Here is a 27,047-nt window from a genome sequence, read left to right on the forward strand (position 1 = left end):
CTCCACGGAGATTCACACCGCGTGCCCTCTGACCGGCCTCCTGCCGAGCCCCCGAGCCTCGCAACACAGCCGGATCTCTGTTCCATAGGTCACATCGGATGGCTGGCACGCTTGAGCCCTGTTGACAGCTTGTTGTTTACAGTATGTGTTGTCAGCATGGGGCGGACTCTGCCGATCGGGGGGCCTGGTGGGAGGTGGAAGCACCAGCTGTGTGTCTGTGTGTTTCGTGCATGTTTTTGGGAAGGAGGCTGGTGCAGGTAGGAGGCAGAGGCGGTGGCAGGAGGGAGTTGATGTCGGGGGGTAGGGGGAGGAGGGACTGGGGGCTTGGCGAAGGTTTCCTAGCGGGGAGCCCATGGCGTGAGGCCCAGCAGTCTTTGATGCTTTCTGGCTCTGAGAGAGAGAAGCAGCTTGGGGAGAAAGAGAGTCGGGGGGAGGGAGAAGGTGGAAAGGAAGGATACAGAGGAAGGTTGAAAGAGGAAAAAAAGGTTACCTGTGGATCAGCCTGTGTCTGGTGCAGGAGGGCCGCGTGTGGAAGGCGAGGTGGGGGTGGAGAGGGGAGCTTTGATGTGAGTCCAGGTTAGAGGGGAGCGGCGTTGCTGAGGGAGGAAGAGGATGGTGAAGGTGTGGAGGAGATGAGATGAGAGTGGCCGGAGCTCACCCTCACCCACACTTCCACCTTTCTCTAGCGAGTAAAAACTCTGGAGTATCTGCTGAGAATGCTGAAGACTTGGTTTGGATAATCTCGGGGAAACGCATTAACCGTGCACACTATGTATTGATCTTACGGTTCCCAGACAGTGGGTGAAGTTTAAGACGTCCATCTCTCGCCGGCGTTCGAAGAGAATGCTAAAGTCTTTCATCTCTCTCCCATGTGTTTGCAGCAAGAACATGGGAGGAAAGGGAGAGAGGAGGGGGAGGTTTTCCTCCCTCTGAGAGTGTATGAACCTGTGTAGAGGGAGAGAGTGTGTGTAGCCAGTGTGATTATGAGAGCATACATGAACGCTTTGTTCAGAGGGAACCCTCTGTGAATATTCCAAACCAACAAAGGCAAGATCCTGCTGGGGCTGCTGTGTATCAATAGATCAGAGGTGTGTGTTTGTGAGTGTGAGTGCGGGTGCATGAGCATCACTGATTCTCACACAATTATCAGGACACCAAACAGCCGCAACACCTGCTGGGTCTACCACTCTCCGCAATGCGCCCGGGCCCCCACAATGCATCACTATTTCAAAGCCGCTCTAACAGCGAGGTCTCTTCTTCCAGGAAGTGACACGCCCTCCCGCTGAGACGCACTCCCACAATGCACCGAGGTGGCTCCCGTGGCGACGGTGTGTTTGCTCATGTTGCGGGCGTGCGTCTGTCTACCGGCGAGCTAACGGCGTCTTTCTGTCTCGTTTGCTCCGTGCCGGGCTCCTCCGCTTCGACTGTGCGTCTGTTTTCGATCCTGGATTGGGGTCAGCAGACTGAACTCGAAAGCTGACAACCAGAACAAGAACAAGAACACATCCGGCAGCCCTGTGTACTCTGGAACACCGGAAAATGCTTTTCTGTGACGAAGGGTAACCCAAGGCGAGGCTGACACATCATTCGATTTCTTTTCTACTGAAGTCTCTGAACCCGTGGCCAGTTTACAGTGGATGTACAGTCTGCTCAGACTCGTTCGACAGCTTGCCACAGATCTTTGGTGCGTCGCTCTAAAAGGAGCAGGAATTCTTAGGAATCTGTCTTCGGAGAGTAGGAGTGACTGAAACCTCATCTTGACCTAAATTCGTCTCCTCTGTAACATCTTTGCTGAGCTTGTTTCTTCTGCAGCACACAAACTGTGTCAGTAAATAAATGATCCGTAAACTGAGATATTTCCACATAGTTTGTCAGAAATGTTACATATTTAATTACTTATAGTACCATAACAGTGAAGCTGATTTAAATATGTGTCTCAAGAAAAGGCAACCAATGCAGCAATTATCGCAGTAGAGCTGTATTTTTTCCATGACAAGTTGTAGAAAGAGAAAGTCTACCTCAACCATTAGAGAGATTTTGGTTTTAGTTTTTCTCTTTTAGTTTTAGGTGTTCTCAACCATAAATTGGAGCAAAATTACTTTCCTTTAATGGTAAATAATCTGAACTTGGGTTTTGTACAAATATTCTGAATAGCTTGGAAAATGTTAAATCCTCCATGGATCTACCCACAAAGGTTAGCTGCAAAACAAATCATCTTTGAATAGATGAGCCAAATGGATTAGAGAAAACTGCCTAGCGACATTATTCATCACCCAGAAAGTTTTCCGTTTTCACTTTAACACCTTAGTAAGAACTTTATTACCTTCTTTCCACTCAGCAGTACAGCGCGGCACGGGTCGGGGTTGTTTAGTACTCTTAGAGGAGTTTCTTCATGTCTGTGTTCATCTACTCTTAGATTTTGTTGCTATTGCTCTACTTCGAACCTCAACCATGTTGCAATGCCAAGCGCACTCCTGCAGAAGGTTGTGTGAGATGTGTGGAAAAAGTGTGATTCTACACAAATGATGTGATGTTGTTCCCCAATAAATTTGCAGTTCAGTCTTGTGCGATAATCTCATACTTCATGTTCCAGTTCAGAAATGTTCCAGTGAAGCTGTGCGCTATGTTAAAGTCGTGTGTTTATAATTAACAATGTCATGTTGCTGAAATACTGAGCATACTATTAATAATGAGATTTTACTGCCCATTACTCAGGTTGATATACTAATACTTTGCAATTGCAGTTGTATTTTGAAAATATGCACACACACCAATACGAAATTAGAAAATAATCAAACATGTCCAACACTGTATCTGCTAGTTAAAATAAAAAATAATGGCCAGGAACAAAAAAAAAGTAATTTTTTTCAAGCTTTACACTGATAAACTATTTGTCTACCATCATTTTTGTCTACCCTACATGTTTTAATCAAAACTATATAAAGATTAACAGGGATTTGTCTATTTCTTTATTATTAACTTGGACCCAGATATAAGCTGTAAATAGTAGTAAACTATTTAATGCAGTAGTTCTTCTTTTGCAGTTGCTCTCTGACCACATAGCCATGCAGAAGAACTGTGTTTTATAAAGACTAATTGATTTTCTCTTCCTGGACCTGCCAAGTAAATCAGAACGTTGCGTCCGGCGGTCGAGGTGTTTGCTTTTCCAGCGTGTTTTAAGATGTTTTCAGCGATCGCGCTTTGGCAAAGCTTTCTGCCCTGGAGTGGCTCGTATATAATGGACTGCCGTGAAATCATAATTGCGTGTTTATGAACAAACCAGCTGGTTGAGGCAGAGGGTAATTATTTTTCTCTGCGTTCTCCTTTCCGCTCACCGCACACTTGCGTCTGATAACTGCTCTGGTGGTAAATAAACAGTGGGCAGAATGCAGGAGGAGAACCAAAAGGGAAAATGAGGCCTCTGTAGTTCTGCCTGTCTGTTGTTCAGGTGTCTATAAATCACCGTTTTCCCTGCAGTTTCCCCCCACCCTCTCTTTGTTGTATGAGAAACTCTTAGATAATTTAGACCGAATGGATTTTGAAGTAGAGCGGAGAGGCATAGAGCCATAACCAAGATGATACCGGAAAGTAGGCGAAACTTCTCAACATGGCTCTACTGTCGGGTGTTATGCCGCAAACTACTTAATGGTGTGGTAATTCAAAACCTGTTGCATTGCAAAAAAAAATATTAAATTGCAATTTCAGGACTTAAAAGTCTGCACACACATACATGTATAGATGCACACGGGAAGTTTGCTTCGTTGGTGTTACGGCAGTTGGCTGTTGAGGCTCTGGGACCAAAACTAAGTAACTCCAGTCGAGCTGCTCTGGCGTGAGTCTGGAAGCGCAGTGTGATCATCAGGGCCAGTGAGAGCTGACCTGCTCGGGCTGGAACACAGCACAGTTATCCTGTCTCATTAACGAAGCCACTGCTCTCACATTTAGCCTCGTTAGCAGTTCGGAATGAACATCCAGCGGCCCGTTGAGGATTCAAGGGTTAATTGTGGCTTGTGTCAGAACTTAGACCAGGCCAGCTCAATAATGGGCTGCAGTTATTGGCTTTCTGGCTATGGGGATGTGTGTATGCTTGTGTGTATGTAGGGTGGGGATCAGGAGCTTGTCTTTGCTTGTGTGCGCTGCCTGTCTCGAGGTATTGGTTTTGGTGTCGACCCGGGGACAGTTCTCCTTCTCTGTGACGTCTGTACTAACAGACAGCTGACTCTTGGGGATGGGTTCTGGATCCCTCTATTCAAATAAGACTCACAGCTTCTTCATATCCGAACTGCTGCAGACCTCAACATGTGAACACACATCCTTTGCCCGTTCATATTTCCACTCTATTTCCTGCTTCTTTTGCTTTCGTTTAACATTACCTTTCACTGTTACGCTGACGATATGCAGCAATTGGGAATTGGTTATTAATTAATTTCCGGCTTCCTAACAGTGATAAGACAGATTCGGTGATCATCAGACCCCAGGAACCTCACTTTGTCTCAAAATTTCACCTTGAAATCTGATGATTATGTCATAAAATGCAATAACCTGGATGTGTTCTTTTGAGACTCATCAAAAAGAGGTAACTGCCTTGTATCTCCTTAGGAACATCACCAGAAGTGTTATCATCTGAAAATGCAGAGGTCCTTATGCATGTATTTGTGTCTTCACCTATGGACACAAATGCGAGGACACACATTGCTGCAAAATAGATCTTTAAAAATAGTTTTAAACAATCTGCAGATGCTTCCACTAGAACCATTACCGGGGATAAACTCTGAATCCAAACAGGACAACCTCGGTGTATGTCTGTTTCTTCATTGGAAATAAATGTTATTTGGCTATAGGCAGATGAAGTGAAATTTACTGTATATTTTAAACAGTGACTTAAATAATTAAATTATCATGTTGTCTATGTTTCTGATCATCCCTTATGGTATATGTTGTCGCTATAAAACAAACTACCAGGTCTAAGTGTAAGGTGTGGAACAGATGGCGCTGTAGTGACATCCGATACATGTTTTGTTTTTGTAATTTCTTGATATTCAAGAAATTACAAGTCAGCACAAACACACACAAACAAACATGCCCACACACACACACACGCACGCACACACACACACACACACACACACACACACAGAAATTTAGTTGAACCATTGATTTTTCAACAGAGAGATCAACATTTTGACAAAAAGAGAAGACAGAGCAAGGCTGCAAACACACACACACACCCCCCCCCCCCCACACACACACACGCACACACACACGCACACACACACACACACACACACACACACACACAGAAATTTAGTTGAACATGAGCCAGGTTCTGGTTTTTGCTATCTTATGTTTGAGGATATAAAATGTTGACACTAAATTTTTGTACTCAATGAATTAGAGAGACTTAGAGACTTAGACTTGACTTTATTGATCCCTTGGGAAGACTCCCTCAGGAAATTATAGTTACCAGCAGCTCACAGGCAAAAATGTGGCACACAGTAAGCATACATAAAATACAAAAAAATACAAATTAAATACAAAACAAAGAATATAAATACAACACAAAAGGAAATTATAGCAATTTGGTCGATAGATTGACCAGTGATATGGTATTGCACTGTATGGTTTGGCCTGATAAATATGGAGTTCACATTTGTAGAAAAACTACTCCTTCTTCCCTCTGTCCTGTGTCACCTCCGACCCCCCAGTGAGGAGTTGTACAGTCTGAAGGCGTGGGGGACAAAGGAGTTCTTGAATCTATTGGTCCGGCACTTGGGAAGCAGCAGTCTGTCACTGAACAGGCTCCTCTGGCTGCTGATGACGGCGTGTAGAGGTGGCTGCTATCGTCCATGATGTCCAGCAGTTTGTTCAGTGTCCTCGCCTCTGCCACCGTCACCAGAGAGTCCAGCTTCATGCCGACCACAGAGCCGGCACGCCTGATCAGTTTGTCCAGTCTGGACGTGTCCTTCTTGGATGTGCTGCCTCCCCAGCACACCACGGTGTAGAAGAGGACACTGGCGATCACTGACTGGTAGAACATCCACAGCAGTTTGCTGCAGATGTTGAAGGACCGCAGTCTCCTCAGGAAGTACATCCTGCTCTGCACCTTCCCGTACAGGTGGCTGGTGTGTTTTGACCAATCCAGTTTACTGTCCAGCCACAGCCCGAGGTACTTGTAGGAGCCCACGACCTCAACCTCCGTTCCCTCTAGTACGACTGGTCTCGGCATTGGTCTGGACCTCCCAAAGTCTATAACCAGCTCCTTCGTCTTAGAGGTGTTGAGTTCCAGGTGGTTTGTGTGGCACCAGAGAGCAAAGTCCCTCACCAGACAGCGATATTCCTCCTCTCCGTCGTCCCTGATACATCCGACTATGGCTGTGTCATCAGCATACTTCTGTATGTGACACAGCTCCGAGTTGTAGTGGAAGTCAGAGGAGTACAGGGTGAAGAGAAGAGGGGCCAGCACTGTGCCCTGAGGGGCTCCTGTGCTGCTGACCACAGTGTCAGACACGGTGTCCTTTAGCCTGACATACTGCGGCCTGTTGGTGAGGTAACTATGGATCCAGGTGACCAGGTGCTGGTCCACTCCCATGCTATTTAGTTTGTCCTGGAGCAGAAGGGGCTGGATTGTATTAAAGGCACTGGAGAAGTCCAAGAAAAGGATCCTCACTGTGCCACTGCCCTTATCCAGGTGGGAGTGGGCCCGGTGCAGCAGGTAGAGGATGGCATCCTCCACACCAACATCTGCCTGGTAGGCGAATTGCAGGAGGTCCTGAGCATGTTCCACCTGAGGTCTGAGGAGGCCGAGGAAGAGCCGCTCCAACGTCTTCATCAGGTGTGAAGTGAGTGCCACGGGCCGAAAGTCATTCAGCTCGCTGGGCCTGTTCTTCTTGGGCACTGGGACGATGCAGGATGTCTTCCAGAGGGTGGGCACTTCCCTTAGCTGCAGGCTGAGGTTGAAGATCCGCTGTAGTGGCTCTCCCAGTTCAGCAGCGCAGGTCTTCAGCAGCCTTGGACACACCTGGTCCGGCCCTGCTGCTTTCCTGGGCTTGAGCTTCCTCAGCTGTTCTCTGACCTGGTCTGTGGTGATGTGGGGTGGGGGTTGTGCTGAGGTGTGTGGGGGGGTTGTCAGTGTTTTGTTGTCTGTGGGGAGGTGTGTGGTAAGGAGCAGAGGTGGCTGCAGTGAGAGAGGGGGTTGGGGGGGCACAGACTGGTTGAACCTGTTGAAGAAGTTGTTCAGTTGGTTTGCCCTCTCCATTGTTCCCTCAACGACTCTGGTCTTTGTGTTGAGGCCAGTGATGGTCCTCACACCTTCCCAGACCTCCCTCATGTTGTTCTCTCTCAGCTTCTGCTCCACCTTTCTCCTGTAGCTGTCTTTTGCTTCCCTCACACACTGCTTCACCTCCTGCTGTGCTGCCTTCATGGCCTCCCTGTCTCCTCTCCTGAAGGCAACCTTCTTCTTGTTGAGGACAGTTTTGACTTCCCGCGTTACCCAAGGCTTGTTATTAGGGTAACAGCGGACAGTCGTAGCAGGGGATACCACATCTGCGCAGAAGTTCAGATAGTCCGTCAGGCAGTGTGTCAGCCCCTCTATGTCCTGGCCATGCGGGCTGAACAGTGCATCCCAGTCCGTGGTGTTATAACAGTCTCTCAGAGCACTCTCCATCTCAGGGGACCACCTCCTGATGGAGCGAGCTGTTGTAGGCTGCTTTTGGACCAGGGGGATGTACAGTGGCTGTAGGTGAACGATGTTGTGATCTGACTTCCCTAGTGGGGGTAGGGGTGTTGCTCTGTATGCATCCCTCACATTGGCATACAGGAGGTCGATTGTCCTGTTATTCCTGGTGGGCAGTCAACAGCTTGGTGGAAAGTGGCCAAAGTAGAGTCCAAGGTCACATGGTTGAAGTCCCCAGAGATTATAATAAAAGCGTCAGGATGTTTTGTCTGTAGCCTTGCTGTGACAGAGTGGATTTTTTCACAGGCAGTGGTAGCGTCCGCTCTCGGTGGGATGTAAACGCAGATGGAGATCACGTGACTGAACTCCCTCGGCAGGTAGTATGGCCGCAAGCTAACGACTAGTAGCTCGAGGTCCCGACAACACCAAACAGTCTTTACAGTGATATGTCCTGGGTTACACCATTTATTGTTCACATACATGATGAGTCCCCCACCTTTTCTTTTACCACTCGCTTTCGTGTCCCTATCAGCCCTCACAGCGGTGAATCCTGGCAGGTCCACGTTAGCGTCCGGCACGAGGTGGTTCAGCCATGTCTCTGTAAAGATGAACAAGCTGCTCTCTCTGTAGATCCGCTGGTTGTTCAGTGCAGACAGCTCATCCATCTTGTTCGGCAGCGAGTTCACATTCCCCATGATTACAGTGGGAATCGATGGCTTGTAGCGCCTCCTGTTGTCCGCTAGCTTAGCCTTTAGCTTAGCCCCAGCCTTGCAGCCCCTCGGTCTCCTCCTCAACTCCACCGGAATGTTGTGTCTTATGCCGGCTTGTCCCATTGTTCTAAAGTCCAGCAGTTCCTCTCTCGAATAAGTGAGAAGTTTGGAATTATCCATAGGATAAATAAAAAAACACACACAGCCTCTTCTGTGTTGAAGAGGCAACATAAAAAGTTAAAAAAGAGCTAAAAACTGAAGAGCTACTGGAGAGGCAGCCGTCTCCCACAGCGCCAAATTGAAAAAAAACTATAATTAACTATAATTAATGTTATAGTCTACATTAACGTTTTATGATCCTACTTAATTTCAAATATTTATGTTGTTTTGGTAAAAATCAAAATAAATCAACTTAAACAGCTTTTTCTTACAACTGCTCTCATATTTTTCTCTTTTTGTTGCCCCTAATTAAAATAAATCTATTACTTTAACTGAAATGCAGCCTCTTACTGCTGTTTTCCATTGTGCTTACTCTAATAATGTAATAATAAATTGACTTTTTTTTTCCCAGGTACTACATCAGCTAATCAAACACAGCACTGCAGCCTCTGGCCACTGCAGCAATACTTTCACAGAATAGACAGAAAGTAAATATTAGACCTAGCAGACTTGGCACTAGACAGGCATCAACCTGATCCTTTTAGAAAATACACAGAAGACAAATAAATAGACTTCCTTCCCTCTGCTTTTACACAAGCCATCGGCTCTCAATAAAACACTATTTAACGTTGCCACGGTGAATCAGGCTTAGTTAAAGTTCCTCGGGTGCAGTCGGCTTCATCAACATGTTGATGCAGACCTGCCATTTGCACAGTGCGGCGAGCGACTCCGGCGCTGGGGGGGGGGGGGGTGAGAAACAGGCCAACAGGAAGCACAAATGGGAACCGCTTGTGTTTTGGAAAATGTTCTCGCCTTAGTGCTGCTCAAAATACTCAGCAGGCTTTTCATTTTAACGAGGCCTGGCTCCAGCTGCAGTGCCCTGCCGCGCAGAGCGCTTCTGCGTGGAAAAGATGGCTGCATGGCACGCGGCCGGCGGATTCGCGTGCGTCGGAATGAACAGTCGTTGTACGTGTGCGCTTTCGGCTCTTTTGGATAGAGGGGTTTGGGGGGGAGAGAGAAATGACAGGCTGCGGTTTTGAAATGGCTTCGGCTAAATAAGACGTCTTGCTGCATGAGAGACACGGTGTGTTTGATTGGGTCTGCGTAGGTGTAAAAGCATTGTGCTTTTTCTTCCTTTTTCTCCCCCCCTCCTTGCTTTCTTACAATATGTTTTCTTAAAATTATCTCTTTTTCTTATCCCACATCCCACCCACACAGACACCTACTTACGCACACACACATGCATGCACACCACTACCACCATCTCTGTTGACAGGGTAAATTGTATGAAAAGCTTTTAAGGCAATTAGTGGATTGAGCTGGAGCCTTTCTTCCCATTCGCACTGTTCATTAGCAGCTCCTCCAGTCTGTGATATTACCATCACTCCAAGCTGGCATCAACACCACTCACTCCTTATGGATGTTTGTGTGCAGATGTGTTTCTTCGTGTCTGTCTGTGGTATTTTACACATCTCCTTGCTGAGCCACAATTTAAAAGCAAAGCTTTGTCAGAAAATAGATCCTCGCCGGCCGGAAACTCTGACTATTTTAATCCGTTTCATGCATCACAAAGGAGGAAAATCTAATGACACACACACATATGCACACACACAAAAATCTTCAAGTATTCACCATCATTGCTCTTTTTTTTTTTTTTTTTTTTTTTACTTGATTATATTTTGTTGGCCATTTAAAAAACGTATCATCAAGATGATTAACATTTCCATCTGTTAACCTCTGTTCTCCGCTGGGTTCAGACTTGACAAAAATACTAAAACAGGAAGAAAGTCTGGAGAAAAATCTTGAGGTAATGATGGGTTCACACCCTGTCGCTGTGTGTTCTGTAAACTGCAAATGACTCAGTGTTGGGAACAGCGACACTTGACTGAATCAGGGAAACCCAAAATGACATTACATCATGTTGTAATGTCAATCAAAAACAAACCTGGAGAGTTGCCTTGATTTTCCCATGCATTTTTGAGAAGACCTTTAATCTCCGATGGCAACTGAGCAAAACGCCTGATTGGACCGAGCTCCACCTTCAAAGCTCCTGCAGTTACTGAGGTTCTAAGCAGTGCTCACCCACCACTCACCCTCTCAGCTCCTTCAGACTAGCCAGCAGCAATTAGCAAACACACCTGGCGGAACTGTGCATCAGCTGACCTCATTATTATATTTTTCAAAATGTTGTCAAAGGGTTAGCAGAGGAGCTGTGATGATTTCCTGAAGGTTGCATTTCAGAAAGAGCAGGAGTATTTAAAGAGACAGAGGCCAAATTATTAAGCGTTAAACTAAGAAATCAAATTACTGTGATGTCATATTTGATTTACATACAGCATTTTTATAACTGAAGGAACCATTGATACTTAATTGTGCAATAAAATTGCAACATGTGCCTGGACAACACATAATACTAGCCCTTTAAAGAGTTTGTCTTTTGTCATAAACTATGTGGATCAACCACAGAACAACAAAGATGCTTCAAAGTGTCAAGATGCTGATTGGAGCTGGGAAGAGAGAATAATTATCCACAACATGCACTGAAAGGCCACTCAGAGAGGAAGAAACAATTACTTCAATGATTATAAAGTCATTGTTGATATTGGATCTCATTTAACGTGTGTGAGCCATGCGACCCACACATCTGACTCGGCTGCATTCGTTCTGTCTGGCTTATGGTCGGAGACGTGAAATGTTTCAGGGTAATTCTACCAAACACTGAAGGAATGTGTGTAAACTTGTGATGCAGAAGAAAGTGGTAAAAAGATTCTCTTAAAAAAAATAACATTTCTCATTAGTCTGGCATTTAGGATGTAGAACAATCCTAACAGGGCAAAACAGAAGGAAACATTTAGTCTGATTTAATGTCAGGCGGAGAAATAAAGGTTTTGTGACGTTTACATACAACTTGTGTGTAGTGTATGTACATTTCTGGATTCATTTGTGTTTATGTTTGCTAAAGCCTGGGAATTATTTCATTAAAGAGAAAATAAAATTGAAAATGTACTTGAGATTTCACACTATATCAAAGCCATATTGGAACGGGTCTTCTCCTTGGATTTTTCTGGGTATTTTTTATATTTACATTTGTAGGTTATTGTGCTGTTCCTACAGCTGTGTTCCGCCACGCGTGTGTGTGTGTTGGCGTGCGTATGCGTGTGTGTGGGCGCACAGTTGATAGAGAGAGAGAATTAATTATGTGGAACACGGGAGTGTGATTTTAAAGGAGGGGGGGAACCGAGTGTTTTACATTATTGATGAGTGACACACATTGCTGACATGATCATAAACACAACACACGTGTGTTTGGGTGCACTGTCACACCCATGCCAACCTGTAATCTGAACACACACACACACAGATATAGATAGTGTATAGACGTGGCAGTGATTCCTCCTCTTATTCTAGGCTCACTTGGTGTACCTGCTATACATTAGGCTTCCGTCTGTGGTCCGTATGGGACCGCCGTCGTTCCACGTGTGTTCCATTATTCAGCAGACGGCGCATTTGATCCCACAGCTCAAGCCGATCTCGGTCCATCATTAATGCAGAGTTTGGCTTGAACCAGAATGTGCTGTCATTACCGCTTTACTCACGTACGCAAACATGCGTGTGCGCACAATAATTATGTCCTTATTATAGTGTTCAGCGAAAGAGTCCCTAAATTAACCATCGCAGATTTGTTTCGTGCCACTTTGGTTGAAGCAACAAAGCTGGTTTCCTTCTGCAGGGGAATTTCTACGCACGTTTAAGGAATTCGTGTACATTTTCTGTGTTGATCGTTAGTGTTTCACTTTTGTTTTAGTGTTTTTCCCTGCTACATATCCTGTGGCTCCTTCCGCTGGTACATGACTGTGGAGAGAAGAAATGGAGGTGGCAGATTTGTGGGACAAACTGAAAATGAAGTGTTTTTTTAGTCAATACTAAATTGAAGGGAAGTGGAGGAAGAAGAACTTAGAGATTTAGCTTTAGTTTACTGCCACACATGGAGCTCCTTACTTGTTGTGTCCTCATATGGCTTGTGGTGACCTTCTTTTACATTTTTCTTGTTTAAAGAGTGCATTTGTATTTCTCTGCCACATGAAATCCAAACAAGTTCCGTTAAAGTTTGCGAATATACAGCGGAAAAATTTGGAAAAGTTAAAGATATGTTCGATCAGACGTTGTGGATGTTGGCAGCCCGAGGCGTTGCTATCACCACATGCCAAAGAAAGAAAGACAGAAATTACAGCAGCGTAGAGGAGTTTCCAAACTCATTGTTAAACAGCACAATTTTCTTGCTAAAGAAAATAAATTTTTAATCCTGTTTTTATATCATAATATACGATTCAGTTCACATTTTAAATCTGTTTCATGTAAAGTGAAGAAAATGAAACAAAAATGTTAACCCTGGAGTACATTTACTTCTGCAGCAAAACACTGCAAGAAAATAATTTATCATTCAATTCATTTCAGAAATACTTCATTTTTTCTAAAAGGTTATCTATTCAGAACTCTCATTATTTGAGTATTTTCCAACATTATTTGTGGTTGGTAAAGCTGTGTTCAGTTTAAGCTTGAGATTAAAAACTTATTATTGAGATTTTCAGAGTGGAAAGTCTTTCTCCTATTGAATTATTTCCACCTTGACTTATGGTGACAACTTTGCAGTGCTTAAGATTATTTTTTATCCTTTTCTGATTTGTTGACATAATCTTTTTTGTGTCTCCTTGGCCTTATGATTTATGATTTAGACACCAAATCTGTGCTGTTTTAAAGTTTCTAGAGAAGAAAATCATAACAAAACTGACATAAAATTCACAACTTTTGTCACGTTGGGCAGGACAAAACTGACTTTAACCAGTAACATTGCAGTGCAAAAGTTAAATGTTCGCCAAGCGTCTGTCAAGACGGTTGTTTTCTCAATTCAAAGATTTTGAGTTGAATTCAGTTTCGTCAGACATGTCATGGCAAGATTCTATTATTTTGCCAAATATTTGTTATGAGACCGATAGCTGTGTAAAAATAAACTCTCACCTCGTTAAGTGGCGCCTTCATTAAGGCGCCTCAGGTTGCAAGTTGCCACCTCTATGCTGTTGTTTTGCTTATAAATATCTTCATAGTCACTCCCAGTGTCTATAAAATATTCTGAAATCGACGTATCAGAACATTTGACCATACTAAAAAGTAAGCAGTACCTGTGGTTTATTTCATTTTCCTCCTCCGGTGCGGACACACTGACACGTTGGTTTATTATATCCTGACTTTATGGCGCTGTAGGGGTCAGGAGTCAAGCACGTACACTCTAGGCTCCAGCTACAGATCAATACAGTATAGAGAAGGCCAAGCTGCACAAATATCGATTAACCAATATGCATACATCTCATGTCACACTACATCTCTCTAACACATATGGACGAAGCCATAAAAAAACAACAACAAAAAAAATCTCACTCGCTTGTGTTTACGTGCCACAGATACAAAGAAGTGGAAGAGTTGAGACCAAAATGATCAAACTGAGGTCCTTTTTTTGTGTGTTTTTTTTTTTGTTGTGGTGTTACCTTTTTAGCATAATCTCACAAATCAAACTAAATATGAATACATTTAGCAGATCCATTTGTATTCCCATTCGCTTAGATTTAGCTTTTGTTTTTTTTTTTGGAGCAAACTCTGTAGGTGGATTTGGCAAAACGCACTGAATGAATATGTCAGAAGGACCTCTATTGGGTTTGATGAGGAATCTTTGATCTTACTGGTAGAGTTCTGATCTGACCGGGTCGGGTCGGACCAGAGTGATCTGGGCTCATGTTTCTCATGTGCGTTTTGTAAGCTCGCAGCACATACAGCTCAGTGAAAGAAAATTGAGTCGTGTTAATGTACTTATTATATCATAAATAGAGGAGTAGATAGTTTAACCCGCTGAGGAAATAAAGTAAGCGCGGTGCAGAAGTTAATCAGATTGTAACGAGAGCAGCGCACTGCATGTGCATGCGGCTCCGCTCCTATCAATCACACGTCAGGCGATTTGAACTTGACTCTCCCTAAAGTCACAAGTGACAAAGTGGAGCTGGAAGATGCTCAACAAAAGATAAACACGGGTGAAGTTTCACTTACTTACATACTTACTTGCTTGCTTATGCGCAGGGTCAAACAACATCCAGAGCGCCCTCCTTTATTCAACATGCCTAGAAATAGTTTTTGATGGGTTACCTCTCGAAATATCACAGCTAATGATATTTCTCCTAACACTCCCTGCTGTCTAAAACCTCAAGGTTAGCAGAACTTCCTCATTCAGACTGAAAGATTGAACAAAAAATGGAAATTTGTGATTTTGTGCCATAACCAGGTTGCCCCCGAAGATCATCGGTGGTGCTTCAAAAACAGATAAATTATTCATCAATAAGTCATATAATTAGAAGTAAACTGTATCAACCTGGTAGCCTTTCATATTACTCAGTGATCATAAAGCAGCTATCACTTTCAAACAGGCTTGTGCAGAACTACTGGTGCATCGTTGCACATTTGACCCCTGCTGCCATCGATTAGGTTATAGTGTTTATTTTTTCCATTACTGATAGAATATCTACAACAAAAATTCATAGTCATACACTCATTACTATATTTTGAGTAACTGGGAATTTTGTGATTCCAAAATACTGCTGGCTTTTCCTCAGTTTCTATGTTCGTGCTAAGATCGCATTAAATTTAAGTTTCTTAAAGCTCATCAACCAAACTGCTTTTTAATTTCACAGATAATTAGAACTTGATAGATAAAAAGAGTCTTTAAAAAAGTCATGATAGAGGTAAAAAGGAAAGGGGGGAAAAATGCCTCATAAGGTTTGAGACAGATTACTGTAGGAGATAAGGTGAACTTGAAACAGCAGATACGATGCTTTAATCCTTTGCTCCTGACTTTAACCTTTGCCCCTCAGCAAGGACAGAACCTCCATTCCTTCTTCTTTCCCTCTGGCATCTATTACCATGATGAAATCAGATGTGTGTTTTTGTGTTAAGAAAAAAGAAAGAAAAGCCCCACAGCTCCTCGTGACTTATTGAATAAAAAAGGAGGGTAATTTCCGAGGTCCCTGCGGTGCATCAGAAGCCCTCTGAGCTGCTGACCTCCTCCCAGACGCTGACACATCTCCGGATCCTCTCTGACTCTTCTTCTCTCTTCTCTTTACTCTTTTGTTTCATAACAAGAGCAGAGCTGAGCATTGTGGGGACTGTTTTAACGTCCCTCTCTCTCGCTTTCTCTCTCTTTGTCTTTTGCTCTTTTTATCGCCTGCCCATCTCCCATTCCCTTTTCCGTCGCCCGTCTTCGCAAAACCATGGTGACATGACCGGTCGCGGGTTGCCATGGTGACAGTCCCACTGGCTTGGCGGCGGCGGCGTTGGCAGTGTTGAACCCGATCCCGCGTGTGTTTCTAGGTTTCTTTTCTTGCCCGTTAGATTGTTGACAAAGTGTTCACAGTGTGTGTTGTTCTATTATGGGCGCTCATAGCAGTGACAGTGTGTGCATAAGCGGCCATTACTGCGTCTCTCTTATGCCTGTGTGTGTGTGTGTGTGTGTGTGTGTGTGTGTGTGTGTGTGTGTGTGTGTGTGTGTGTGTGTGTGTGTGTGTGTGGTGTGTGTGTGTGTGTGTGGTTGTGTGTGGTGTGTGTGTGTGTGTGTGTTTGCAGCCTTTCTGCAGATGTTCTCTGGCCCCAGTGCCTCCTGCCAGCTGCTCCGCCCCCAGAACTCACACATACACACACACTCCTCTTAATTAAGAGGACTGTGCCATGGTGGGCGACTCAACAGGGGCACGATGGCACACACACATCAGACACTTTCACCAGGAGTGCGAAGCACCGAGTGTCTATTAGCCGCGCTTCCGTGTGGGTTGGTTGGTGCGCGGAGCCGATCCTCCGGCGGTGCCCTTGAAGCCCTCTGGTTATGAGAGTAGTGATGGTGGTAGGTAAACATGCGACTAATCAGGCCGACGTGTCTCATCCACACTCTCCGCCAGGCTCCGCAGGCGGGGAGGCATACTGACACCGACAGGCTCGCCGAGCGTTCAGAGGGAAGCGAGGAGGAAGCCGGGGCAGAGAGAACAGGAGAGACGGGAGGCAGGGAAGTTTTAGCCGGAGATGCGGTCAGGAAATTGGAGAAATTGGCTTATTTCGGATAATAAGGTTGACCCAGTCAGAGCAGGTCGTAGATGAGCAACTTTTGATTAAATAAAAAATGTATGACGTTCCCTTCTTCAGAATTTAAAATAAGAGCTCAACACGGTTGTTAGATAAGGAAGTGAAATTACTCCGGGGCTTTGAGGTGCTTGATTTGAAACGATTATTTAAGCATCGTTCAGACCATCTTCAATAATTATATCAGCTTGATAATGTAGATAGCAGTTAGGAGTCAAATGAAGATCTGAAGACCTCTAGTATCTATATGGTTTTATTATTTCTGGTGATAAATAATAACTCGGGTATTTAAGCTTTTCACTGAGAGCCTATTAAATTAATCCTAACAAAAAAATGAATATGAAAAAGAAACACACTTTTAGGTGTTAAAAGTGTAACATTTTCAGCTCTGGTGACAATAACTCATAGATGATTCTGTGAGACAGAATCAACAGTGAAAGAAATGTATTTCTTTTGTGTTTGTTTTCTTTTATTCATTTATTTTTTCTAATTTTGGCTGAACTCTTTATGCACCTTACTTGGGCGAGGAAACCAATTTTGTTTTATTACTTCACATTTTATGTTGGCACAATGTTAATGCTTTCCAGCAGGTTATATGACAATATTTGAGTTCAATGGAGTGACGACCGTGAATGTATTTTTAGATAACAAGGGAACACTGCAACTGAAATGAGAAAGTCAGACTTTAGCTGTCAGGAAATAGACAATGAACTGGTTTGTTTTTTGTGCTGCTTTGGATATTTTGCGCGGGGAATCAAGAATGAGTCTCGATGACGACCAAAACATGGAAACATACGGCCTGGTGTCAGAGTTCAGTCTTATTTGCAGCTCTTGTGTTCTCCGGCAAGATAATGACCCCAAACATAAAGTTAGAAGGACAAAAAGAAACACCTTCAACTACTTTTTAAATGATATTCCTTGAACCTAGATGTTGATCCCATGAAATGTCCAGGAAAACTCTAAAAAAAAAAAAAAAAACTAGAGCGGAGACGCCACCTTTCAAACCTCAGGGGAATTGTGCCCTTTGTTTCAAGAAGAGAAGAAGAAACCACCTGCAACAGCTGACAATTAAGAGCACATCTTTTTTTAAAACCTTGTCGTCTGTTTAATTATGTGAAATATTCAACTGAGGGAGTAATTAAGAGTAAACTGTGATTTGCGATCGCCATTAAGTAGGGCTATTTACTTTTTTTTTTTTGTCAATTTCACCAGTGACCAAAGTAATAGTTTCCAAATAATCAATAAAAGTTTAGATCTTAAGTGGAAGTGAAGAGGTAAAAAGCCTCCAGTGTTTTCTTGGATTGATCCTTTTCTTGTTCTCTTCCTCGTGTCTCACTTTGTGTCTTCAATCCTCCCTCTTTAATGTTTAACTTAACCTCATTTACATTCAACACCCTTTGGTCCTGTCGCTCTTCATGTTCCTTATTATTTCTTTCTGTTTCCCCCTCTGGTCTACTTTAACTCACCCTTCTCTCTGGTGTCTTTGTTCTCTCTCTATTTTTGTCCTTTCGCTCCCTCTCTCTCTCTTCCTTCCTCCCTACCGAAGGTCTGTCATCTTCTCTCCTCTTTTTTCCTAACACACCCGGACACGACAGAGCACCACCGATAGTTAATAATACTCTAATTTCCGCTCTTCACGGTGTGTAGAAGGTGTCGCAGATAACCTGATTTATCAGACGGCTATTAGAATGAGAATCAGGAGTATTAGAGCAATGGACATTAACGTTCACATTGTTTAAACAACGCCACGGGACTAATGGATTTCCAAATGAATTTGTCAACAGCGTTCTCGGGGAATATAATTAGTCAAATGAGAGGGAAGCGGCGAATGAGGCCAGAGGCGAAGTCGGGAAGTAGTTTAAGCTGCGGAAAAGAAAATCACACATGCAGACAGGTCAATGGAAGCTGTGAGGATCATCGGTGTGAGTTGGGTCTTGCTCGTGGATTCAGAAGGGATTACCTGGATGTCAGATAGGAAGGGGGAAAAAAGTTGCATGAAAAATAACATATAAGCAGAGATTTGCAAAAAGATTTGCTTTAAGGGTGTTTTAACACCTTATAGTCTGACAGGCTCTGTTCAAACTTGGTTTCTGTTGATTCGGTTTGCTTTCACACTGCACTGTGTCAAACAGACCAAACCAATTGGAAAATCTCTTCATGTCCTGGCCTGTGGGGGCGCTGCACCAAGAACCACAGAAAGAAAGACATGAAAACCTCTGAAGAAGATGCGAAGCACAACTTCATTCTTGACTAAATGTAATAAATGGAGTGGTGTCAGATGGTAGTAAGATTTCTCTTTGGTTACTGGTAAAAGACCACGAGCCATTTGAGCCATCGCTAGACACTTGGATTTGTTTTGGTTGTATTTACCCATAATTCCCTCTGCCATAGTCTGCTTCCTGATTTTGAAGCAGTCTCTGGTCTGCTTGGTGTTCACATGTGCATTCAAACTTCCCCAGAGTTCACTTCAACCTAAACGACACCTAGGTTTTTAGAGTTTGCTTTTTTGGTCCGCATCATTTCCAAAGATTTCTTGTGAAGCTGAAGGGAATAATAAGATGCCAAAGAGGAAGAATTTTTGTCAATTAAACCTGTAAACCTGTATACGTTAGAACTTTTAAAAAATATCTTTCATCTTAATGGGATTTCACTGAACTGCAAAGGGAACACTTTTTTTTGCATCACACGAGTCACATGATCAAGAACAGGATGCTGCCACTGGCGCAAAACACAAAGACGACGACAACAAGAAGTATTTGGAGGGTCGAGATGCGTCACTTTTCATATCGACTTACTGTGAACACAAACATAATCATGTGTTGTTAAATTTCTTATTTAAGGGAAACAGAAATGGCTAAATTGAGTTTTTTTGACATTAGCGGAATATTGACAAAGTTTTGTGCATATATGTAATTGGAACACATGTATTGCCAAACTACAACAATGTATAGATGGATTGCAATTCTAAAGCATAACAGAAAGTCAATGTCTTTGTTGTTCCAGTTAATATCCAATCAGAGAAATTGAGCTCAATGGGGGAAATCCCAGACAAACAACTGAAGGGAGATGAGAATCAAGTGGAATTGTGTTGGAAGGAAACGGCCAAGCTAATGCACTGCAACTTTTAAAATACTATTTAAAAGGCAGGCCTCTGTCAGAAACACCATTTACACAATGCTTTCTTCTAAAATCCCAATAAAATTAATCAAACATGGGGCCGTCATGTGACAACTTTAAAATATGAAGAGCACTATAAAATCTCTACATATCTTCCTTGTGCTATATGGTGTTAAGCTAAAGGAAATGTTTATAAATATTCCATTATATGCATATTAGAATATTGAAAAATAGGTTTTTAGCATCCAAAGCGAGGTGGACTTTGGCAGCTAAGTCTTCTCCATCCTCCTACCTCCTCATCTCTGGCAGTCATAGCTGAACTGAAAACTTGACACTTAGAATGGACAGTGAGACCAGAACTGTGAAACCGCGTTTTCATCAACTCTCTCTCTCTCTTTTTCTTAGTAATGTAAATACCCATAAGATGTTTGCATAACCCATTTCTTTCTTCTTATATCTTTATTGTGCATCGGCTCTCCTGCATCACCGTTCCTGCATGTGGGAGTTTGCCACTGTTCTTCTGATTCACACTTGTTTTAAATAACAAGAAATTTCAACTTGTGTTTACTCACTGATTGACAGAAAAGGTTTCAACTGGCGAGTGCAATTCGCTCATGAATTTCAGAAATAATTACAGTTAAAATGAGAGCGGGGAGTTGAGGCCCACACACATGGAAAAAAAAGCTTTTTTTTTTTTCCTGTTTCCATCTGAACCCGTCGAAGCAAACGTTTCACGCTCCAAGTCAAAGCTCTGGGTTTTGTTTTTTGTTTTTTTGCAAGTTCGCTGCAGGACGCAGGCTGACCGCTGGGGCTGATGGGGCAGCAGGGCGAGAGGACGGGGAGAAGAAGGGAAAGGGGAGGGCAACTGTTGTTACTTGAATACTAATGTCCCACTTTAGAAGTCAACTTTTTCCTGCATCATTACATCCTCTGCTCTCTGTTTGTGTTTCCATCTCCATCTTTTTATTTTCTCACTTCTCCCACTCCTCCCCAGCAGTCCTCACCGTCCTTCCCCTCCCGCCTCTCAGCTGGTCTTCTCTTCCTCTTTATATCCTCTCCTCCTCCTCATCCTTCTTCTTCCTTTTTTTACACACCATCCAGCTCTGGGCTTTTCCATCACCTACGCCCCTTATCTTGTATCTGTCATCAAACTCTTCCTCTCCTCAAGATTTGTCTCTTTGCCACTCACTTTTCAAAGCACCACTCACACTCACACACACGCACACACATGCGCACGCACACACATATTCCTGAACTGTAGGTAATTACAGCCGAGTGTCCAGTCCTTTTTTAAATACTGAGCTGATTAATGAGAGCGCGGTGCAGGGCCAGGAAGTCTCACCCTTGGTGGGTGGTGACACACACCTTCTCGTCTCTCTCCTCACAAACGTGCTCCATCTTCTTTTTCACACTTCAGTATGAAAATTATCAGCTACGCGCAGCCTCATTACGGAAATATTGATATCAGTGTTACACGGTTTTCATCCTCTCTCCTCCGACGTCGTCGTCCTCCTTAACCTCTCTTCTTCACCTCTGTGTCTCTGAGGCAGCCTGTTGTCTCCTGCTCTTTTATTGTACAGTAAAGGATCAGGTGTGGCGGCTCATTTTCTCCGCATCGACTTAGGCACGACTCCAGTGCTCCCCGACATCTCGATGTCTGATTTGTGTGTGTTTTTGACCCCGTGGGCCAACGGGAACGCTGCCGGAGCAAAGAGATAGAGAGCAGCAGCAGCAGCAGCAGCTGCCACCGAACGCAGACACACACATGCAGAAAAGCCAAGTGCCCTCAGACACTCACACACTCACGCCTGCACAATCACAATCTCCGCTGGGTCAGCCAGGTTCAAAGCATTTGTATTCATAGGAGGTTTTGCATTGGCTCCACCACCTACAGTGTTCCTTCTAGCTGTGGGATGTGGCCTTTTTTTCTTTTCTTTTTTACTTTTTCTCTCTGAAGACCTTGGACTGTGTCTGAGTGTGTTTATGGCTGTACTTGTGACAGAGTGCTGCTACCTGAGTGAATCCACCTGGCTCAATGGATTTCTCTTTTATTTTCTCTCCGCTTGGACCATCCTTGAAAATATCGCTTTGTTTTGACACTTATTTTGACCCAGTGTCAAACCAAGTCATGTTGCACTTGTTGGTCCAGTTTTACCTCCGGCCCGCCTCCTCTATTCCACAGAGCTGTGTTCAGTTTTGATTCATGCATGGACAATTGAAACCAGAGGTTTACATACACATGTCGCAATAAATCAATTAATCGCACAATGAATTTTAAAAAAAAGCTTCATCATTTAAATTTGTGATTGTTTTTTTACATTTTTTTCTTTTATTGTTTTCTACCAAATGCTGTAGCTGTGCTTACATTCACCATATAGTTATGCAAGTTGGCATTTCCAGAATAAATTTTCTGAATTGGGAACACTCAGTTTAGAAAACAAAACTCTAATTTTTCAATCAAAAGTTTTGGATGAGGTGTATATATCGGGAAAAAGCTTGTGGAAGAAAACCCAAAATGTTACCCAGTTCAAAGGTAACGCTACCAAATATACTAAGAAAAAGAATGAAAACGTCAGATTTTTAAGATGCTAATTTATCATTTCTGTCTCTCATCGCAGTGGCGTTTAGTAAATCGAAATAATTTGGATCATTCTAACTCATCAAAAACAAGACAGCACTTAAATAAAACAAATAAATAACCTCAGACTTGACTCAGACTTGTGCACTAATTACTTGAGACTTGGACTTGAGTCTTTGTGTCAGTTTTGATCTCATCTAAGTAAAAGTGAAAGGAACCCAGTATGAGCTTCAGACTGCAGATGCTGCTCATGTTTTACTGTGAAATGATCCGTTTGGCTATTAAACAGTGACGTTGGTGGATTATTATCGGATGCTAATGGCTTGTAGCAATCTGTCAATGCTAGCAGCAGCTTCACAATAATGACCACCAGGATGTATCTCCAAATAAGTGCTGCATTAAGTGACTTTGAATAATTTTAGAACAGAATAAACACAACTTCTGGCTGGAAATAAAATCACTTCCTGCTCCGTTCTTTACCATTTAATGTATAGCTTAAGTTTGAATCTTCACTATTAAATGTTGATTTAGGAAATGTTTTTTTTTTTTTTTTTTTTTTTTTTTTTTTTTTTACCAATATAATCAAACATTCTCCATGTCAGAGTGAAGAGATTAAAACCCTTGAAACCAGATTTAGTGCAATATATAATGGACAAAATCAAGACAAAGATACACAGACGTACACTTTTTCTAATCGGTAAATATAACATGTTTTTTTTCTTAAATGGATTATTGATAAGTTAATAAATCAAGAGAATTGTTCATGAAGATAATTTATTTCATTCTTTTAACGCAAATAAATGACATAAAAATATTTACATTGTATGAAAAAATCAACTGAAACTATTGAATAACATGAAAATGATGGCGTGACAACTCAAATGCTTCGCTTCTGTAGAGAACTTCTCACATGGTGTGAAGATGAACTCCTTAAAAATAAGATTTAAGGGACAATTCTGAATGTTTTTTTTTTAATTTTTTTTATTTAAAGTGAAGTTCTGTGTTTTGTATGGAAAATTATTACAATTAAGACTGAAGTGGCATACAGATGGGACACATCAGCATGGGGAAACTGATCTTAGTTTATCCAAACTGAAGTTTTACTTGAAGTAAAATAATCCGAATAAACATTCAGGAGGGTTTTTTCCACAAAAACTTCAATTCAAAAATATATCAAGTATCCGTTTGCAATCTTTCACAGTGAGAAAAGTTATTTGCCAGATGAAAAATACATGAATAGCAATGCATATCCTCAGAGGAAGCAAGTGCTCTAAAATATCTTCAAACTTACAAGCCAACAGGAAGTTCTAGTTTCACCTGCAGTCACGTCTTTCTGAGAGACGCAGAGAAAAATGGCCACAGAGAAAATTAGCAGAATACTTCAGGCTCATGGTTACCAACATTTTATTTATTTATTTAATTTTTTTTAAACTTAATGATTTGCAGATACTGAAGGGCTGGTTTCGGTCTTTGGTGCTTATTGAACAGTTTTGAAGTTGCATTAGTTGCAAGAGTTTGACATGACTTAAAGTAAAATAATCCTAACAGCTAATTTAATGATTCATCCAGCTGTTTGGAGTTTGAGATTAATTCTGATCTGTATAATCTATGAGCGTTGAATCCAACAGATGCTCTAAAGTTTTGTGTTATTTTATGATTATTAGTGGTGTTGTTCAGACCTTTTAAAAGGAAATATAATTATAATACTTCTATTAATATAGTTACCTTTTGTCAGCAGTAATACTCATATTATCAGCACACTCCGTCGGGTTTGAAGTGCCTTTTTCCTCTTCCTTTTCTTCTTTTATCTTCTGCTTCACTGACTCCGCTTGTCCTTTTCCAGCTCAGCCAAATTCCCCCAAAACACGTTCAAAAGTCATGTTTTAAACATAGATGTGCCAGATTATTTTTACTTTTTACCATATGTGGTAGAAGGCAGATTCATCCAGTGATGTCTCTCATCTCTGCTGTGAGAACTCAAATGGTTCGCTTCTTTAGAGGAAAACTGATGAACTCCTTTACAATTCTGCTTGTTTATATAAAGCCATCTGTAGACAGTAAAAAAAAAACCCAAAACATATCTGCATGAAATTAAATTCAGTCCAGTTTCAATTCAAATCGATCTAATCATACAGGTGACATTCATACAAGATCTTTACATCTGGATGAAGCAGATTATTCTACCATTTCATTGACCATCATTGGCAGAGATTGTATGCCCAAATCCTGTATTTCTCTCTGCCTCCCTTAATAACCTTATGGCCAAAACAAAAACTTGAAGATGAGTTTTGCTTCCCAGTCTAATACCTTACAATTGGACCTCTCTCTCTTTAAAAACTCCTGCTGTTTCTGAAACTCCATCTTTAACGACGGTTTCACTGAGAAGTAGCTTCTATAATGAGCTCAGCAGATGTGCAGCTCCACCAACTTACCAATTGCTGCTGGCTAGTCTGAAGGAGCTGAGTGGCCTGTGAGGTGGAAGCTTTGACGCTGCAGCTCCAAGGAGGAGCTCGGTCCTCGAAGGCGGAGCTAGGTCCACCCAGGTATTTCACACAACTCAATTTTTGCCACGGGCAAATCAAAGCATTCCTCAAACATGCCTGAAAGAATCAGAAAGAATGTTTTTGCTGAGGGAATAACATTATTACATGACGTAAAGCTCAAAAAAGTTGATTTTACACAATATTGCCTCTTTTAATTCTACGAAAACTTTTACTTTTTTAAAATAAAATAACCTTAAACTACCTTTAAAATGCCAAACCCCCCCAGCAAATTAGGAACTTCAGACACCGCTAACTTACGGTGCAAAGAGTATTTGAGGCAAAATCTTTTGTAGGGACCATGTGGATGAAGAAAAAAAATAATCAAATTGTCAGAGTGACTGACTAACCCGGCGCGGTGCGGCGTGGCGTAGCGGGTTCCAACGAGGGCTGCACCCACCCTGCGCTCCATCCTGCCTGAGCGCCACGCAATCAGGCCATGACAGCGAAACCTTCCCCGGGTTACCATGGCAATCAGAGGCAGTGCCTGTGAGGTCGGTCCTATGAGTGTGTGTGTGTGTGTGTGTGTGTGTGTGTGTGTGTGTGTGTGTGATTGAGAGACACAGAGAGAGTGAGTGATGTGCAGCAGAGCAGGCGCGGCCCTCCTGGGGTCCTCATTCGTTTGTCTCTCGCTGAGACCACAGGAGCCCCGCTGCAGCAGAGATGGAGGTGGGGAGGGAGGGGAGCCGGTGGGGCCTGGGGGGGCCGGAGAAAGGCAACTGATGTGGAAAGAAAGGAAAGGATGAAAAGATGTGAGAAAGGTGCCAGAAGAAAGAATGAGAAATTGAAAAAGAATGGCGTGAATTTGGATCGTTTGAAGCCTTTTGTTCGTTTCACTCATCTAATGGTCGTGTGCGGAGTGTGACATGAATCTTGACAAAACTCTTATTTGAGAGGGAGGGGGGGGGGGGGGGGACGCGGTACACTTTGGCAAATTAATTGCACCAATTAGCGGGGCACTCAAAATTCAAAATTTTAATAACCTGTCTACCACATAGTAGGCTCAAATGGCTCGAAACGGCACTACTTCTCTCATGGCTCCGTGGAAACGCAATAACATGACAAGTGCACTTAGGCATTACCGAACGAACAAAACAGGAAAAAATTAGGCATGGATCTCATAAACATTATCTCCAGCTTTCAGTGGATTTTGATTCCTCCACACAGAGGAAGAGGCTGCACAAGCAGAGTGAATGAGCTGACACCAAACGCCGTCGTTCTGCTTCCTTTAATCTTTGCTTTAATTCTTCGCCACATTGTAGACACTTGGGAAAGAAAAGTGTTTGTTTTTTTTTCTCATTGGACTGTAACTCTGTTCTTTTGCTTATGCTGACCAACACAAAGAAATAACATATTTATTGATTCACTGAACATAAAAAAAATCACTTCCACTTTCTCATCCTGTTCTTTATGGACAATAATATTCCCCCTGCTTATTTGTTATTTGAAAAACTTTTTCAAGTTTCTTTTCATACTGAGATATATAGGTTTTTTTTCTTTTTTTTTTTTCCTACTCGCACCACTAACACATTTATGTATCTGTAAGTATTTTTAGTGACGCTTATAGTTTTTCAGTATTCTTTCTGTTCTCCGGTGGCCAAGCAACGGCATTTCGTTGCTAAATTCACTATCATGTGTTTGTGAAATGACAACAAAGTAAGCCTAAATCTATATTTATAGGTGTAACCGAAGATTTTACTGAATTGAAATATTTAAAGAGACGGCGCACATGTTTTCAGACATATCAGTGATTTTGTCACGCTGGTGTGTCGGTGTTGTTTTAAAAAATACCAGAAATGTTATCGTCTACTGAGACAAGACAAGGCGCATCGCTAAGTTAATCCAGCCTAACAAAAATGTTTCTAATATGTTGTTTTCTGTATCTTTTTAGGTGTGGATCACACCAACAAGGACCTGAGGAAAAACTTTGTGAGTAAACCAAATGTCAGTCCCATGTAAATGAAACATAATTGCACAACAAATCAGACGACTGAAAAACAACGCAACACGGGCGCACGCGCCCTTGACTGAGGCTTGAATGAAAGGCCATTTTATTCAAGAGAAAAAACCCGTTTCGTTGCCTCGAGCGTGTATAGCCCTGGCAT

At 42.6% G+C, this 27,047-nt stretch overlaps 1 protein-coding gene across 1 annotated transcript in view; it reads left to right on the forward strand.

Annotated features, from left to right (window-relative positions):
• Positions 1–27,047, forward strand: part of LOC129367733 (furin-like protease kpc-1) — a 190,075-nt gene that overhangs the window by 72,868 nt on the left and 90,160 nt on the right. The window contains exon 7 of the mRNA XM_055042373.1: positions 26,834–26,871. Coding sequence (XP_054898348.1) covers positions 26,834–26,871 — 38 coding nt within the window. The remainder of the gene's footprint in view (positions 1–26,833; positions 26,872–27,047) is intronic.

Source organism: Poeciliopsis prolifica, unplaced genomic scaffold (genome assembly GCF_027474105.1).
Source record: "Poeciliopsis prolifica strain line A6 unplaced genomic scaffold, Auburn_PproV2 SCAFFOLD017, whole genome shotgun sequence".
In the NCBI taxonomy this organism is placed as follows: Eukaryota; Metazoa; Chordata; class Actinopteri; order Cyprinodontiformes; family Poeciliidae; genus Poeciliopsis; species Poeciliopsis prolifica.